At 46.4% G+C, this 19,293-nt stretch overlaps 1 protein-coding gene across 1 annotated transcript in view; it reads left to right on the forward strand.

The window, feature by feature from the left end:
- Positions 1-1,323: 1,323 nt before the first annotated feature.
- The window catches only part of PSAT1 (phosphoserine aminotransferase 1), a 33,000-nt gene continuing 15,030 nt past the window's right edge, over positions 1,324-19,293 (forward strand). The window contains exons 1-6 of the mRNA XM_002819889.5: positions 1,324-2,269; positions 5,587-5,647; positions 6,952-7,021; positions 9,724-9,929; positions 10,916-11,088; positions 12,970-13,139. Coding sequence (XP_002819935.3) covers positions 1,949-2,269; positions 5,587-5,647; positions 6,952-7,021; positions 9,724-9,929; positions 10,916-11,088; positions 12,970-13,139 — 1,001 coding nt within the window. The 5' untranslated portion in view covers positions 1,324-1,948. The remainder of the gene's footprint in view (positions 2,270-5,586; positions 5,648-6,951; positions 7,022-9,723; positions 9,930-10,915; positions 11,089-12,969; positions 13,140-19,293) is intronic.

Consider the following 19,293-nt stretch of genomic DNA (forward strand, 5'->3'; position numbering starts at 1 on the left):
GCAAAGGGAGCTGAGAAACATGAAGCCGGTCTGAGCAGCCACTTCCTGCCACCAACCCTATCCCATGGATGGGGGAATCATAAATGTGCAGTGGCCGAGTGCACCTCTGCCACAAATGGACAGATGAACTCAATTTGCCACAGTTCCCACTACTTGTTTCATATCCCTGAGTGGCCCCTGGAGGCATTTGAGTTTGTGGCTCTGGTTTAAGGTGTTTGTGGGCACAGTGTGAGGAAGAAACATGGAAAAGACAGATTTTCTCTAGACTGAAAAGGAGATTGCCCAGGGGTGGGAGGAAGACAAACAGAGGTCCTGAGGCTGAGGGTATGTGTGACTTGTGTCCCTGAAATACCATCTTGGAAACTGCAGGATCCCCGGGAGGAATAGCTGCAGGGGATGTCTTAGCAGATGAGACAATAGCCACCGCCACCCCACCCCAAATTCCTGTGCCCCTAGTGGGATACAGAAGTAGTAGGGAACTCATCAACCCAAGCAGCCACATCAGCTTGGGCAGTGGAAACAACTCAGCCATATCTTTTGGGAACCGAGGACCAAACGGATGTGCCATCCCTTCTCCCAACCCACTACATGGGACTGTGTATATCCCTGGTGTTAGGAACTAACTCCAGGAAGGATGAAGGCTGACTCCCTTAGTCTCCAGTAGATTAGCTGCTAGGGGCAGCTACTAATATATAATAACAGAGTTATTTACATAAAATAATGGATATGTGACGCTTCTTGCATGCCTGAGTTTCTAGGCTGAGATTTATTCTGTCTTCAATGTTGCGGTTTTCTTAATGAAGTTGCTGAGGAACGCAGGGGCCTTGTTCATTTTGCCTTTTTCTGGAAACTTTGTCCTCCAATTCCCAGATCCACAGCAGTGCCTCTGCTCTCAGCCCCACACCGCCCACATTCTCATTAGGAAAAGCAAACAAAAGCCAAAGCCCTGTCCAGTTACAAGCCTTCTCTAAACGGGGCAGTTGGACTGTATATATTCCTGGCGCATCAGTTTTACTCAGACAGGGAAAATATTTTTACATTAAAAGAAACTAGGTTAAATTATGGCAGAGAATGCAAAATTCACAGTTTAAAAATGATGAAATTCCAGACTTCAAAGGAACTTCTTTCTTGCAGGGTAGGGGGAGGGTTTTCTGTTTCAGAACCCCATGCGGGTCTCCACTGGAGTTCTTTTAAGAAGGACACTTCTGTGGAAAAGTTTGAGCAGCTCTGGCCCTGCGCCTGGCCTGGCTAGGGGCCACCTTCTTCTGGTTTGGGCTGCAGCGCCCTATGGGTATCGCGTTCTTGTTAATATCTCCTCACGTTTCTAAACTCACAGCTTGTCAGCGCGGGCGCAACCTGAGAGCTGTCGCAGGGTTCCAGCTCACTCGTTTCACAAAGGAGGAAATGGAGAATCAGCGACTTTAAAGGACTTGCCTGGGGGGCATCCACGCTTCCCAGGCTATCGCTCCTCCCTGCGTCCTCGGCCACCTCCGTTCTTTAATCCTGCAGGAACTCGGGACCCACGTGCAAATACAAAGAACCGTATCCACCCACCCCCGGCCCTTCTTCATCCTGCGCTTCCAACCTTGGGGGGTCCTCTCTCTCCACTGGGGTATCTGACGCCTGTGGGGGTGCTTAGAAAAGTTTGGTAGATTAGTGACAGCTGGTTCTGGAACAAATACATCACAGCCCAAACTGGGGGCTGGTGGTGGAGAGGTGGGTGGATGGGGGCTACAAATCTGCTCGGCAACTGCCCTTTCGGCCAAGAGAGAGGAGCTGAGGTCCTCTGGGGTTGGAGGACTGGAACCGGCCAGATTGAGGGCTCAAGGGGCAAAGGCAGGTTGGCAGGGGCAGCCTCTTCCCGCCGCCCACAATCCTCGGGCGGGCGCGCAGCCGAGCCGGCTCGGCTGGCTGGCGCAATCTCGCGCTCTCCTTGCATTGATCAAAAATGGGGGTTGAAACAGTAAACACGAGGAGGAGCAACTGCTCCGACTCGGCTCAGAAGCGCGACCAATGGGGATGCCAGCTCCTTCGCGCGAACCAATTAGCGCAGGGCCTGCGACAGCACGGGCCAATGGGGCGCCGACTCGGCGCTGTAACAAGGCGGGGGTTCGGAGCCGGCTGCAGACTCTCACCGCAGCGTCCAGGAACGCCAGCCGTTCACGCGTTCGGTCCTCCTTGGCTGACTCACCGCCCTCGCCGCCGCACCATGGACGCCCCCAGGCAGGTGGTCAACTTTGGGCCTGGTCCCGCCAAGCTGCCCCACTCAGTAAGTCCCCGCGAGCGGGCGCCGGGAGTGAGGTTCAGGCGGGAGCACGCACGCGGGTGGGTTTGCATCCCTAAGTGTGGCACTCGGATTCCCGCTCCCTGCCTTGAGTCCCGTAGGCGCTTTGCATCAGCGTGCACAGCGGGATCAGCAGCTCTGGCAAGCGGGCTTCGGGAAGAATGCAGTTGGTGAGGAAGCTCGGCGAGGCGTGCCCGTGCAGCTGCCCCTGGCCCTGACTGCTGGTGCGAGGCAGTGCACGACTCAGCTGGCCGGGGCCTGCTGTCCCGCCGGTGCCACGCACCTGCAGACGCCCGGGCTGTGCCGTCTCCTGGGCCGGTCCGGGGGCTGGGGCGGGGCGAAAAAGAAAAAGCTCTGATCTCTGCGTTCGCCTCGCGCAGCTGTGCGGCGAGCCCGGGCAGTGAGGAGCGGATGCATGAATGGACATAGTGTGAATGAGTGATGAATGGGAATGAACCGATGACAGGTTTTGCATATTGCAGTGGATCACGTTAGCTGAAAGGGATTGCAAACTTAAAGGTCCGCGTGTGGGTGCCCCCCTACGCCTTACACCAGTGTTTGCTTTAGCCAGCACTTAGGAACACTGCTTTTCAGAAATGTAAATTTGAACCTTCAGTCCAACTTTCCCCTCCTTGTCCCCTATAGAACCTACCCTTTCCTAAAGCCTTTCTCCCCACCTCCCTCCTTTTTTTAACCTGCTTGTCCCCTAAAGGCGTTCGAGTATTCGAACTCTGGTAGACTTTGGGCTGCTTAACCCAATTCCTTGTTCATTTCGTTCTGGAGTAAACCGAGTGATTGAATTCTCTCCCGGGCCACAATCAGATCTTGCTGGTGGAACTCATTCTCTGCCTTCCCAGGCCCCAGCCCGGCTCCTCCCCTCCGCCGCCAAACCCACCGTCCCCAGCCCCACCCGCAGTGAAGAAGGCAAAGTCTCCGATGTGCCTTGAGCCCATTGTCAGGCGGCTGCTGCTGCTGTTAAATTTTTATTTTTCTAACCAGGATAGAGCTGATAATACGTTGGAGCAGCATGAGGCATAGCCAAGTATTTTACAATTATCAATTGTTGAGCAGAGTAGAAATCTCCCTGGGACAGAGCCTCCTCTGTGTTGTGGTAAGAATAGAGAATCCAATTTTAAAGGGGAAAGGACTTCTTACTTTTCTAGGGGTAGCACTCACAGTAGCTGAGAGGACAGGGCTTATTTTTTCTCAGTCGTTACAGTTCATTTTAGACGAGATTCCCTGCTCCAGCTGTGGAGATGTTTCCTGTAGCCTCCTCCTCCACCCCCCATGTTTTGGAGTGTTCCCAACGTTTGTTCCCTACGTAATTCTTTATTAATTTATTACTATAATTGTAATGGCAATTGTCATCAGTAATACAGTTATTTATTATTAATTTTTCTGGGAGGATTTTTGCCCTTGGATTGCATGTAACCTGGGGGGCAGGAGGGTGAGGGGGCAGGCAGATGTTGCTTTTTATGTGTTTCCTTGATTTAGTTGAATTGTAAAGATAAGAGAAGCTTTCAAACTTCTTTTGACTGTAACCTACAGTGAAAAGCATGTTTACAAAATGACAAAGTATACACATTCAATTGTAACAAAAAGAAATGCCTTATGAAATGATGTGTAGCCTAATTACCTGTGACATACACTATTTTGTATTCTATCCTGCTCTAGTCTGTTCTGTTTCATTAAAAAAATTAGTCGTGAGCTGGGTGTGGTGGCGCACGCCTGTAATCCAAGCAACTCAGGGGGCTAAGGTGGGAGGATCTCTTGAGCCCAGGAGTTTGAGGCTGTAGTGAACTGTGATTGTCCCACTGCATTCCAGGCTGGGTGACAGAGCAAGACCCTGTCTCTTAACAACAACAACAAAAAATTGGTTATGATCCACAAAAGCAATGCATTCTTCAACTGGAAAAAAAAAACCTACTGGATTAGGGAGGTGTGATTTTTCAGTAGGAGTCTTTAAAACTCTTTGTAATTATTTTGTTTATAAACTTTTATAGAACTATTTTCAACGAATGCTGTCTATAAGAAAGATACAGTCTCAGGAGCGAGTTCAAAGAGTATTCACAGATGAATGTTTCTCTTTACTAAAAGAAAAGATTCACTCTATTTTATTTGATCAGCTAGTGCTAACAAGCATCCAACATTTCAGAAAACAATAACACATTCTTAGACCCAGTCGTCAAGGCAGTCTTTTTTTTAATCTAATTCTTTTTTTTTTTTTTTTTTTTTGAGAGGAGTCTTGCTCTGTCACGAGGCTGGAGTGCAGTGGCTTGATCTTGGCTCACTGAAACCTCTGCCTCCCGGGTTCCAGCAATTCTTCTGCCTCCACCTCCCGAGTAGCTGGGATTACAGGCACCCACCACCAAGCCCAGCTAATTTTTGTATTTTTAGTAGAGACGGGGTTTCACCATGTTGGCCAAGATGGTCTCAATCTCTTGACCTCATGATCTGCCCGCCTTGGCCTCGCAAAGTGCTGGGATTACAGGCGTGAGCCGCCGCGCCAGGCCTTGTCTAATTCTTTATTGTTAAAATACTGTTTTTTGAGACAAGTTGCAATCCAGTTTAGGTTATAGCTGTGTTTTAATGATGCCCTCCTTAGCAAGCACCTTAAAAAAAAGTGCCTCCTATTTGTAGACCTTCTCTGGCTGGTTGCTTTTGCACTTATTTTATGTTCATTTTTAAAGCCTTTCTTTTTCTCTTTATTTTTTATTATGGGAATCCTCACATACACAAAGATAAAAGTAGTGTAATGAACCTCCAAGGGCCCATCTCCGAGACTCAACAACTATCAACATTGTGCCAGTCTTGTTGCAGCACCCCGGGATAAATCTTATTCACAGCAGGCTCTTCCTTCTTCCTGCTCACCCCACGCTTCCCAGTCTAGCACCTTAGACCAAAAGAGATCGGAAAATTGAGTTACCTGCATAATCTGGGCATAATTTTTTTATTGTTGTCCCTTTAACCCAGAACTTTATGCATTCTTTACTTTAGCTTTAGGAGAGTGGTGAATGAGATTTGTGAAGGGGACATTTTCTAGGGAATCGGTAAATTCAGGCCTTTGGAAAAAGTGTATCAACATCAGTCACATTGCCTAATTTCATGCTTACCTTGTGTGTAAGTTGCATAATCGCTGGCTTTGTGGACATGGGAAGGAAGGAGACTGGCTGTGGGTGGGGATGGATGCCTGGGGACCTCACTGTAGACCCTTCCTTGTCCTCTCGTCAGGTTTGTATGTGCGGACGGAAAGCAGTGCAGAGCATATTTAAATAACCCTATTTTCCTTTATTGTTTTCTAGGTGTTGTTAGAGATACAAAAGGAATTATTAGACTACAAAGGAGTTGGCATTAGTGTTCTTGGTAAGATTTACTTTTGAATTCTGTGAATGTCCATGTTTCAAAGGAAGCTTTTTTTTTTTTTTTTTTTTTTTTTTTTTTTTTTAGAGGCAGGGTCCTGCTCTGTCACCCAGGCTGCAGTACAGTGGCATGATCATAGTTCACTGCAGCCTCCAACTCCTGGGCTCAAGTGACCCTCCTGCCTCAGCCTCCTGAGTAGCTAGGACTATAGGTACACATCACCACACCTGGCTAATTTTTTTTAAATGTTTAAAACATTTTTTAAAGATCCCATGAGATGGAATCTCACTTTGTTGCCCAGGCTGATCTGAAACTCGTGGCCTCAAGCCATCCTCCCACATTGGCCTCTCAAAGTTTTGGGATTACAGGCTTGAGCCACTGAGCCCTGGCCCAAAGGGAACTAATTTAAATGCATCAAATATAGAATTACAGGGCCTATAGGGTCTTCCTATAGGCCTTTATAGATACATTTTTAAACTTTAATAGCTTGGGTTGCATGTCTGATAGAAACCATTTTGAAAATAGCATAAATGCTGGTGAGAGGTTCTGACATCTCAGCTTACCCTGTCATAATTGGTTTTTGCTAATCATAGGATTTAGGATCAGAAGATACTATATATTTGCATAACAGTGCCTCCAAACATTTATAATATTGCTTTACATTCAATTTACAGTTTTTATTGTACTTAAATACAACCTCATTAAAGTTTAAAAGTACATAAGCCTTTTATGAAGACCTCGCACATTGATAATCTTATCAAGTTTCCCCTATATTTTTTGGGAAGAGGACCTCTGCATTCTAAAACTTATTTTCTTTTATTTTTGGTGGTTCTGAAGACTGCATGGTATTAAGAGACCATAAGGTTAACTGTATTGCTTATTTCTGTTAAATTTTGTTCCTGTTGGTTTGGGACATATACTTAGATTTCTGTGAAGTCAGATCACAGCATGGAATTTTGTGCTCTAGACCTAAAGGGCAACTGTTGCACATAGATTCCTGTTTGTGAGAAAGAGATGGTAAGAAGAATCACAGAGAGCATCACGGAGTGACGAATTAATAAATAGCTTGCTCAATGAATGTACCACTTGAAAAATCCTTCTGCCATGACTATAAAGCTAAAATGTTTGCAATTTGAAAATCAGTTTGGATGGTCCCCTAAACTAAGTGAGCCTTGGCCCACAATTTGAATGCAGAATAACTCAAAATTTCCCTGTATTATTGTTTACTTGCAAATTTCATAGGTATTTCCGTTCATTTGGTTCTGAGCTGGAATTTTTGTTATTGTTGTTTATCTTTCCTTTCACAGAAATGAGTCACAGGTCATCAGATTTTGCCAAGATTATTAACAATACAGAGAATCTTGTGCGGGAATTGCTGTAAGTTTAAAAAAGATCAAATCATGTTACTTTTGTTAGATACTTCCTAAACCTGGATGTCTTCCATTATTTTCTACACTCTATTGTTTGTTCAGAATATTTCATAATTTAAAATAATCCTTTTAAGATTCTCTCCAATTCACTATTAGTACCTAATGCTTTTTATTTGTTCCCCATCCTGTGTTTGTATGTTTTTGTTTTTATTTTATGTGATATTTCCAAAGATTTGAAATCATTGTATCTAGGAAAGATTTTTCAGCACTGTGGCAGTTAAACTGGCATGAAAGAGGTGTAAATGACAAAGAAATGGTCATCTTTGTCAGCATAATTGACTATAAACTGGTTCAGGTGTTCTCGAAGTTTGAGTCTCATACGATCTGTCAGAGTCACCTGGTTAGGGGGAATATTAAAAAATTCAAGTGGGGCCAGGCAAGGTGGCTCATGCCTGTAATCCCAGCACTTTGGGAGGCCGAGGCGGGTGAATCGTGAGATCAGGAGATCAAGACCATGCTGGCTACCACGATGAAACCCCATCTACTAAAAATACAAAAAAAGAAAAAATTAGCTGGGCATGGTGGCGCATACCTGTATTCCCAGCTATTCGGGAGGCTGAGGCAGGAGAATCGCTTGAACCAGGGAGGCGGAGTTTGCAGTGAGCCCAGACCGTGCCACTGCACTCCAGCTTAGGTGACAAAGCGATACTCCGTCTCAAAAAAAAAAAAAAAAATCAAGTGGCGGGCACCACTTAGTCCTGCTGAATCAGAATCTCTGGAGAGACTTTATTTTTAACAGGCTCTTTGGGTAATTGTAAGAGTTCTGAACTGTAGGAACTGCTGCTTAGACGAAATCTCGTGGGTTATCTGTACTGCCTTTCCTATCCAGAGAATACCTTATTCTTAAATAGATTGCTATTTAAAGGAGAGATTTTTATATATTATATAAACATGTTCACATAAACCTACGAATATAGCAAGTTTGAAAGCATACCATTTTTTTTTTCCTGCTCACAGAAATAATGCACATTTATGGTAGGAAAAACACTGTAACTCACAACTAAACTGAAATTAACTTTACCCCCACTAATCAGGGATAATCACTAATATGTTAGGACCCATTCTTGCATTATTACATTAACAAAATTGGAATTATACTGATTATTTCAAGTTTTCTTTTTCGAATTGCTTGATAAAATGATTCAGATGGGGCAGGCTTGGTGATATTTCTGTGAGGAGCCATAGACGCTAATTGCAATGTGAATGTTCAGAGCTGGTAGCCATCTGCTTGGCTTCTCTTGTTCATTGGCCTGCTGAGTATCATGTCACATTCATAGGACAATCCTGTCCTTCATGGAGTGGGTATTTGGAACATTAGCCTGGGAGAGATGGCATTTGACCACATGGCTATGAACTTCCTCTGACTGGGGTCCCAGTTCAATTGAAGGGCCTATCTTTTCTTCTCCTAACCTGGTTCCTACCTTGTATACCTGTACCTAGACCTCGGCCTGGTTTCTTTCCATCTAATTCTTGGCCTTGTTAACTGCCCTGCATCTGAATAATGTGAACCTGGAACTCTGTCTTGGGTTATCAGTCTTCCCAGCTGCTAAGAACCTCATGGCTAGAGTCTCCTAAGACCTGCTGGTTGCTTGCTATCCTGCTAAGCACTGAATTTAGGTCATGCATCTTTCAGGACAAGATATTTACACTCCTACCACCCCATTCCCCAAGACTCTGCCACATTGCCCTGTCCTTTATTAATTTACCTCTATATCTTTGCTGGAGGTCTGTTCCCTGGCCATCTGCCTTCCGTACACCTATTCCCAGGCTCTGACCTTACTCAAAGGCTTGGGTCCAGTTTCCATGGCCTTGTCCTTTTGGAGCTGGGCTTATTTCTACCGCCTGTAGCCATTCTCATCATTATCTTAATTTTTCATCCTGGAGTCAAAGAGTTTTGCTTTTTATTTTGATGTATAATAGATACATGATTTCATGGGTAGGCCTAAAACATTATCAAAACCCCCTGCCCAACATCCACCTGGTTCATAGCATGGTGCATAACACAGGATTATTGGGTGCAAGTTATAGGACCCCCAACTCACTGGCTTAAGTAAAAAAGAAATGTATTATCTCACCTAACAGATAAATGCAGGAGAATTTAGGTGCTTCTAAATGATTGCAGAAAGGTGATTTCCCCCCATCTTCTGGCTCTGCTTTCTTATGTGTTCTCTTCGCTGGGTGGCCACCATTGGTTGCAGGATTAGCTCCTACAAGTTTCTTCTTTCCCTCAATAGAAACAGCTTTCCTTACCTAGAAGTTTGAGTAAAGGTCTCAGTACCAAATTCCATTGGCTAGCCTGGGGCAGGTGCTCATCCCCTTGAGCCAGGGTTGACCACAGTTGAACCATGTCGACTGAGAGTGGCAGAGGGGTAATTTCCTAAAGGAACATCAGGCTGTTGTCACTAGGAAGAGGAGGAAGAGCTTCAGGTCAAACAGTAACCCTAGGCTTTCAACGCAGTCTCCAGTAAATAGTTGTCCAAGGATTGCATAAATAAATGAGTGAATTAGGGAAGACAAAGTAGTATTGGAACATTACCATATTTCTTGTAGTAAATCCACCCAAGGTAAAGCACTTGGTAGAGCATCAGTTGTTCTCAATCTTTGACCACATGAGTTTATGTATTTACTGTTACCTGTGCTTCTGCCCAGAGCTGTTCCAGACAACTATAAGGTGATTTTTTTGCAAGGAGGTGGGTCCGGCCAGTTCAGTGCTGTCCCCTTAAACCTGATTGGCTTGAAAGCAGGAAGGTGTGCGGACTATGTGGTGACAGGAGCTTGGTCAGCTAAGGCCGCAGAAGAAGCCAAGAAGTTTGGGACTATAAATATCGTTCACCCTAAACTTGGGAGTTATACAAGTAAGTTCTGGGAGCTGAGCTGGGTGGTGACATGCTGAATGGTGGCGACCCAGGGCAATCTGTAGTTTTCAATTATTTTCTTCCCTTGACAGTTGCTAGTTCATTACCATTTAGATTGGATGGCTGTACTAGCTAAGACTAGAGCCTATGCATACTCTTACTTTATTTTATTTTCTATTTTTTTCTAGACAGAGTTTTGCTCTGTCATCCAGGGCTGGAGTGCAGTGGCACAATCTCAGCTCACTGCAACCTCCGCCTCCCAGGTTCAGGTGATTCTCCTGCCTCAGCCTCCCGAGTAGCTGGGATTACAGGTGCCGGCCACCATGCCTGGCTAATTTTTGTATTTTTAGTAGAGACAGAGTTTAACCATGTTGGCCAGGCTGCTTTTGAACTCCTGACCTCAGGTGATCCGCCTGCTCGCCTGGAACTACATGGGCTGAGAGTGGGTGAGGGCTGGGGTTCCAAGAAGAAGCTACTAGTCCATCAATGGATGTAGGATAGATGGATACTGGGTGCCAAGTAAAAACTCAGATATCTCCCATGCCTTTTGAAAAAATTTACTTTATTTTATTTTGTTGAGACAGAGTCTTTCTATGTTGCCCAGGTTGGAGTACAGTGGCTCTTCACAGGCAGGATCATAGCACATTGTAGCCTCCAGCTCGTGGGCTCAAGTGATCCTCCCACCTTAGCCTCCTAAATATCTGGGACTATGGGCATATGCCACCATGCCCACCTTCCCATGCCATTTTTGAAGATGATTTGTTCCCAGTAAAAGTCGAAAGGTTGGATCGCTCATCCTCTCAGGATGTTGGTAACGATGGTAACAAAGGATGAGGCTGGGAGGGTGCTTTCACTCGTGCAATGCTTTGGAGTCAGTTAGTCTTTCCCTGCTAGGGGAGGCCTGTCAGTCTCCTGGTTGACTCCCATCTATGTAAGGAAAGAGGAGAATGAAAAGTGCAAAGTCTCAAACTTGTCTTCTGTGATAGAAATTCCAGATCCAAGCACCTGGAACCTCAACCCAGATGCCTCCTACGTGTATTATTGCGCAAATGAGACGGTGCATGGTGTGGAGTTTGACTTTATACCCGATGTCAAGGGAGCAGTACTGGTTTGTGACATGTCCTCAAACTTCCTGTCCAAGCCAGTGGATGTTTCCAAGGTAGAGTATAAAAGGCAGGGTGGGGGGAACCCACTGACTCGGTTTCTGCAGGGACATTTTAATATATACAAGAGCGGGAAGAACCATGGGTGTCTGAGGCCTGCAGAACCCGTGAGCCAGTGCAGCTGCCAGTGAGCAGACTGCCAGGTGCAAATTCCCAGCTGTTGCAGTGCCTGAGTCCTGCTGTTCCCAGCCTTGTGGTGATGTTTGCCTCACAGGGTCCCACTCGAATCCTTGGGGAACTACCTGCTTTTGAGAGTGGTTCTTAGAAACTTGTTTGGTCAACAGATGAGGAGAGACTTGTCTTCAAGAGCAGATGCAGATTATCCCGAGCCCAGGGGACCTATGAGAGGGAGCTTCCCCTTGCCTGGTACCCACCTCCAAAAGCATCAACAGGATACCGTTTTATGAGTGGCTCGCCAAGGCAGGGCAGTGGGACCGGCGCTCTAGGTAGATGCCCCAGGGGGCGATGCGGGTAAAGAATCTAAGAACAACAGTTGAACTGACTGAGTGGTATTCTGCCTTTTTAATTGGGATAAAATATACTTATAATAAATTTTACCATTTAATATAAAAAGTACCATTTTAACCATTTTTAAGTATACTGGTCAGTGGCATTGAGAGCATTCACATTGTTGTGCAGGCATCACCACCATCCATCTCCAGAACTTTTACATCTTCCCAAATGAAAGTCTGTACATTAAACACTAACCCCCTCTCTCCCGACCCTCCAGCCCCTGGCAGCCTCCATTCTAGTTTCTGTCTCTGTGAATTTGACTGCTCTAGGTACCTCCTAGAAGTGAATCATGTACTATTTGTCCTTTTGTGTCTGGCTTATTGCCTTCAAGGTTCATCCATGTTGTAGTGTGTGTCAGAACTTCCTTTCTTTTTAAAGGCTGAATAATAATTGTTTAGATATACCGTATTTGGTTTATGGTCTGCTTTTTATTATCACCAGGCACTGGCAATTTTAAATAACTATAAATTACTTTCCCCCACCCCCAACTTCCTGCCAACGCTCAATTTTCCTAAGGGTTTCATGGAGAGAGGCATGGGAGAGGGTTCTGTATCTTGCGCAACAGAATTACCTAAAGTACCTTTAATCCTCTGTTTTCTATAATTTCTTCTCCCTCAGGCAGCTTGTCCCATCCCTTCTCTTTGTCATAGCAGTCCCTTTCTCAGCACCTTCTGACTGTTCTTTTATACAGATGTAAATAGATTAAAAAATCTGTTTTGGCCAGGCGCAGTGGCTCAGGCCTGTAATCCCAGCACTTTGGGAGGCCGAGGAGGGCGGATCATGAGATCAGGAGTTCAAGACCAGCCTGGCCAACATGGTGAAACCCCGTCTTTACTAAAAATACAAAGATTCGCTGGGCATGGTGGCACACGCTGTAATCCCAGCTACTCGGCAGGCTGAGGCAGGAAAATCGCTTGAACCCAGGAGGCAGAGGTTGCAGTGAGCCGAGATTGCGCCACTGCACTCCAGTCTGGGTGCCAGAGCAAGACTCCGTCTCAAAAAAAAAAAAAATAGTTCTTCTCTTGGTAACCAGGGAGAGTTAGAGGCCCCACTTTAAAGACTGATTTGGGGGTAGAAAGGAGGTGTGCAGAGCGAATGTGAGTATGTGCCAGGACTTTGCAGTGATGGGCTTGGGTTAGCCCCATCCAGGTGAGGACCAGGCTGACGGATCATCCTCAGGCTTTGGAACTCTGCGTATGGGTTTGCCGTCCACATGGAGATTGCTTTAGAGCATGAACTGCTCCCTACACAGGATAGAGTCATTTCCTTAAAAAAATTGTGCTTTGGGAAGAGTTGGGAAGTTTGCATACATGTATGAAAAATGGCCAAATCCTTCTTAAGCAGCATGTCTTTCTCTTTTTAAGTTTGGTGTGATTTTTGCTGGTGCCCAGAAGAATGTTGGCTCTGCTGGGGTCACCGTGGTGATTGTCCGTGATGACCTGCTGGGGTTTGCCCTCCGAGAGTGCCCCTCGGTCCTGGAATACAAGGTGCAGGCTGGAAACAGCTCCTTGTACAACACGCCTCCATGTTTCAGGTAACTCTGGGAGTCAGTCTTGTGGACCCAGGGAGGGGTCTCACTATTTTTCATCAAAGCAGAGGTTACATTTTAAAATAAAACATGTAAGCCTGGGCGCAGTGGCTCACGCCTGTAATCTTAGCAATTTGGGAGGCCAAGGTGGATGGACCACTTGAGGTCAGGAGCTAGAGACCAGCCTGACCAACATGGTGAAACCCTGTCTCTACCAAAAATACAAAATTATCCAGGTGTGGTGGCACATGCCTATAATCCCAGCTACTAAGGATGCTGAGGCAGGAGAATCGCTTGAACCGGGGAGGCAGAGGTTGCAGTGAGCTGAGATGGCACCATTGCACTCCAGCCTGGGCAACAGAGGGAGACTCCATCTCAAAATAAATAAATAAATAAGCAAACAAACAAACAAATGATAACTAAAATAAAGTAAAGCATGTTTCCAGGAGCCAGTGACCAAATGCCCCAGATATCCTATCAGATTCTCTGCCCAGCTCACCTCTCCTTCTGCACCCTCTCTTTACCATTTGATCAGCTTTTCCTCTTGCTCTTTTCTGGGCACATTGTTTTTTGTTTGGTCTTGGTAATCCAGGTTCCGGTGGTTCACCATTAACCCAAAAGCTCTCTATACATGAGGTGCTGTGGCCTGCATCTCAAACAGCCAGTGCAGCTTTGGAGAAGAACTTTCAAAGGCTGGGCCACCCCTGCCTTCATTTCTTTCTCTGTTGGGCCTGCGGGAAGCTGGCTGCCTGACAGAGAACATACTGGCTTAAATACCTTTCTGGGTTTTGTTGTTGTTGTTTTTTGAGACGGAGTCTCGCTCTGTTGCCAGGCTGGAGTGCAGTGGCACAATCTCGGCTCACTGCAACCTCCACCTCCCAGGTTCAAGCGATTCTCCTGCCTCAGCCTCCCGAGTAGCTGGGATTACAGGTGCGTGCCACCACGCCCAGCTAATTTTTGTATTTTTAGTAGAGACGGAGTTTCACCATGTTGGTCAGGCTGCTCTTGAACTCCTGACCTCAGGTGATCCGCCGGCTTTGGCCTCCTAAAGCGTTGGGATTACAGGCATGAGCCACCACAACCGGCCAACATCTTTCTGTATTTTAGCCTAATCTGAAGGGGTCCTTTTAGCCTGGCTCTCATTCGCTGAGTGGGAGCTGCGTTGCAGCACTTCAGGAAGAGCAAGGTTGCCCTGCCTCAGGATCCTATAACTCCCAAACTTGGGTATTTTGAGAAAATCTTCATGACTCTTAAGATTTGCAATTGCCTAAGAGAGTCTAGTATTTACTAGCTGTGTGACCTTAGGCAAGTCATTTAACATGTCTGTGTAGTAGGTTCTAGAAGTAATAATAGTACCCCTTTCATTGGGTTGCTGTAAAGATTAACATACATATAAATAAATATGTGTATATATATAAAAATTTTTAATTTTGCACTGAGTACCTGGCACTTGGTGATTGATAAATATTAGCTGCTATATTATTATTGTTATTGTGAGTTCTCAGAGCCTCAGCAGGAGCAGACACAAGGGAAGAGCTGGAGTTTGTAGATTTATCTTTACAGGGCCACTGTGATGCAGAATGGTGATGCTTTATGTGTATGACCGTTTAATCCTCCCAGCCACCCTAGTAGGTAGCCAGTGTTATGATCACGATTCCCATTTTGCAAGTGAGGAAGCCGAGGTCATATTTTAGGAAGTGGCCTGGCTGGGGTGTGAACCCAGGCCATCTGACTCTAGATCCTGGGTATGTACATTCTGCCATTAGTGCTCTCTCTTCACCAGCAAAAGGATGAGTGTGGATTTGCGTGTGTTTGCGGGATTCTGCCTTAGGAGAATAGGTCACTGTTGGAGTCCAGCTCTTCCCTCAACAGGATTTTCCTGTCTTGGTGCAAGTTTTCTTAAAGGAGCGTAGGAAAGAGGGAGCTCAGGCTGGTGCAGTTAGTGGTTCCATCTGGGCCAGGATTTTGTCAGAGCTTCCCCTCCTCCAGGTGCTGCTTAGGGAAAATGTCTTCTACATAATTTACTACGGAAAAGAATGATTTTTTTTTTTTTTTACAGAATCTAGCTCTGTTGCCCAGGCTGGAGTGAAGTGGCGTGATCTCGGCTCGCTGCAACCTCCGCCTCCCGGGTTCAAGCAATTCTGTCTCAGCCTCCCGAGTAGCTGGGACTACAGGTGCCCACCACCATGCCTGGCTACTTTTCATATTTTTAGTAGAGACGGGGTTCCACCATGTTGGCCAGGCTGCTCTCAAACTCCTGACCTCAGGTGATCCACCTGCCTCGGCCTCCCAGAGTGTTGGAATTACAGGCATGAGCCACCGCCGGAATTTTTTTCAATGTTAGAATTCTGGTGAAAATTCCGCTGGGTTTCTGCTTGGTCATACGATGCAGAGCAGCAGCTCCTCACATTGTGTCTCCCACTTTCCTCAGGGGAGTGTTCTGGGATGCACTCTCCTGGTCACCTCTAAACCCTACTGTCTTTCACCTTGGTTGAAATGTTTCTAAAATGCATAGTAGGGATGGGAGTGGGGCTGAGTCTTACCTCCCACTTGCCCGTCTTACCTCTGGGGAAGCACCAGTGGTCACTGGCCAACTGGGACACAAGAACTGGGCAAGCTGAGCGGTGAGGATGCAGCTGGAGACCTCAAGTGCTGGCCTCCTGGAGAAGGGGCCGAGATGCCAGGCTGCACATGGCAGGTAGAGGTAGAGGAGGCTGTCCTTAGCTGTTTGGAGATGGGGCCAGGGCCTGCCTTGCAGCTAGAGGAGGCTTTCAGAGGAGCCCAAGACCATCACACATTTCAGAAGTGAGAAGGTGGGAGGGAGCAGGGAAAGAGTACTGTTCCTGAACTGTCCCACAGCCTGTAGGCAGCAAGTTGTGATCAGGGTACAGCTTGGGGCAGGGCAGACAGTCACCCTCTGGTACCTTCTCCAAGGGTTACCTTGAAGAGCATTTTTTAAAAAAGGAATGAACACGGCCGGGCACGGTGGCTCACACCTGTAATCCCAGCACTTTGGGAGGCCGAGGCGGGTGGATCACAAGGTCAGGAAATCGAGACCAGCCGGACCAACATGGTGAAACCCCGTCTCTACTAAAAATATAAGAATTAGCCGGGCATGGTGGCGGGTGCCTGTAGTCCCAGCTACTCAGGAGGCTGAGGCAGGAGAATCCCTTGAACCTGGGGGGCAGAATTGCAGTGAGCCGAGATCACGCCAGTGCACTCCAGCCTGGGTGACAGAGTAAGACTCTGTCAAAACAAAACAAAACAAAACAAAACAAAAACCATGCAAGGTTAGAAAATCATTGCTCACCCAATGAGAACAAGCTGCAAATGGAGACATCAAGATGTGTGCAAAATCCCCTCCCCAGTCCGTGATGTGAGGCTGATGGGGTACCTGGAGCCCTTCAGAACTTTGTATCACATAGTAGAGTTCTTGAAAAGGCCTCACTTTTGAAAAGATGCCTTTTTTTTTTTTTTTTCCCCCACAGAGTCTAATGACCATAGGCCCTGGGAACTTTGATTTAATTGTGCTGGATAAAACTGCCTTCAAATCGTTGCTCCGTAGCCCTGAGTGATGAACTAGAGTGGAATAAAGAACACACTGCTGTTCTCTTTAACCCTTCAGTAGAACACACTAACCCCAATTAGTGGATAGAGAAAAAGATCCCTAAACTTCCCTTCTGACTGCACAAAATATTTTTTACTTACCATGACTAACTGAATACACAAGCATACATTTGTTTTAGCTGAAGTATGAGGTGAAGTAACTAATAAAAATACAAAACAAATAGACCATTAATCTTAGGCCATTTGTTAAAAGAATGGGAACAGGCTGGGCGCAGCGGCTCACGTCTGTAATCCCAGCACTTTGGGAGGTGGAGGTGGGTTGATCACCGGAGGTCGGGAGTTCAAGACCACCCTGACCAACATGGAGAAACCCTGTCTCTACTAAAAATACAAAAATTAGCCAGGCATGGTGGCACATGCCTGTAATCCAAGCTACTCAGGAGGCTGAAGCAGGAGAATCGCTTGAATCCGGGGGACAGAAGTTGCAGTGAGCCAAGATTGTGCCATTGCACTCCAGCCTGGGCAACAAGAGCAAAACTCCATCTAAAAAATAATAATAATAATAAATAAATAAAAGAATGGGAGCATGCAAATTAAGTCTGTGGGCATGTTTGGAAGGCTTCACTGGTCCCAGATTACCTCTTCCAGTGGGATGGGGATGCCTGGAACCCTGGAATTCACAGAGGGGTGTGTAGTAGAGCCAGTTTTGGGAGCTTTCCTCTGGGAAAAGTGCTCAACTCAGTGGCTACATTCACCGATTCCTGAGAAAACTGTGCCATAACATCAACTTCATAACCTCATCTGCAGGGCTGGAGTCTTAGAATAGCCAGGGAGAGTTTTCCAGGGGACTTTCTGGTGTCCTTTTCTAAGCCCTGATGCACAGGGACTATTTTGTATTGCTTTAAAAAATTTGTAACAGTAATATACTCTTAGGCTGGGTGTGGTGGCGTGCACCTGTAATCCCAGCTACTCTGGAAGCTGAGGTGGGAGATCACTTGAACCTGGGAGGCGGAGGTTGCAGTGAGCTGAGATCGTGCCACTGCACTCCAGCCGGGGTGACAGCAAAACTCTGCCTCAAAAAACAAACAAACAAACAAAGAAACAAACAAACAGTAACATACTCTTAGCAAAGACTTGCAAATGGGCAGAGTCACCAGGGTAGCCACTGTTCACTGCTTGCTTTGTATCCTAACAGACCCTTAACTGGGCATATGCAAATATACAGAGTCATATATTTAATCATGCAAATGGAACTTGAACTTTACCATACAAATTGTTCTGTGAATTCTATTTTTCCATTCCACAATATACCATGGGCATTCTGCTATGTCAGCTCAAATGCCTATTTTTATTTTTTACTTTTAAATTTTATTTTTGTTAGAGACAGGGTCTTGCTCTGTTGCCCAGGCTGGAGTGCAGCAGTGTGATGATAGCTCTCAGAAACCGCAAACTCCTGGGCTCAAGTGATCCTCCCACCTCAGCCTCCTAAGTAGCTAGGACTACAGGCAAGTGCCACCATGCCTGGCTACATTAAAAAAAAAATTTATGGCGACAGGGTCTCAATATGTTGTCCAGGCTGGTCTCAAACTCCTGGCCTCAAGCTCTCCTCCCACACTGGCCTCCCAAAGTGTTGGGATTACAGGCATGAGCCACCACACCTGGCCCTTTTTTGTTTTAAAATGTATATGGTGTCCTGTAGAATGGACATACCTCGATTTATTTAATCATTTAATAGGCAGAGTTAGGAACCCTATCCTGTGTGTTTGCAGGTGGCACTTTAGAAATGAAGGCATAAATCTGTTAAAAATGTCACACTGGTAGTGGGAAGAATTGAGACCACGCTATAAGCTGTGTAAGCATTTTAGAGCCCTTGTGTTTTCAAGATTTTAGGTGGTATGGGAGTTGAAACATGAGTTAATAAAGAACTGGAAGCCACGAGGGTCTTGTGTTAAGTAGAGTCACAGGGGCTAGACATCAGTGCTCTGCAGAGGGCTGGGTGGGAGGGGAGGCAGGACCTCCTACCCCAGGGATGTCTTCAGTCTTCAGGACAGCTTGCTTGCTTCTGAGTTGTCTGCCTCTTGTTGAGGCTTCATAGAGCCAAGTTATGGGTGCTGGCTCCAGGCAGCCCCTAAAAGTGGGTGAGCTTTCTGCTGGCCTTGCCTCCTCAGATCCCATTAAGAAAGCCAGAGAGCATGGGCGGCGAGTGTGAGCACAGTCAGCTAGGGGTTCAGGCGTTGGTACTGAGGTCTGGCTAGGACGGTGGACCTGACATGGGCCCTTGCTGCACTTTGGATTTAGAGAAACCAAATCTACAGTGCAGCAAGGGCCTACGTCAGCTTTGAAACCCTGGGCTAACACAGAGCTGCAGGCAAAAGGGAAGCTTGGTCACCTGGAAGTATTGTTGGTGACCTGGGCTCTGCTTGGATTCAGTCACATGGCAGGGTGTGTTTCTGTGGTTCTGTGTGGAGGTGGGGGGTGAGCAGGCTGCAGGTGTGGGAGAGGAGCAGTTGGAAGTGAAGTGGGAATTGCAGAGCATCGGATGAACAGAGGGCTGGGCAGCCTCGTGTCTGGAATGCACACCCACGTGCATGTG

The sequence above is a fragment of the Pongo abelii genome, chromosome 13, assembly GCF_028885655.2.
Source record: "Pongo abelii isolate AG06213 chromosome 13, NHGRI_mPonAbe1-v2.0_pri, whole genome shotgun sequence".
Lineage (NCBI taxonomy): Eukaryota > Metazoa > Chordata > Mammalia > Primates > Hominidae > Pongo > Pongo abelii.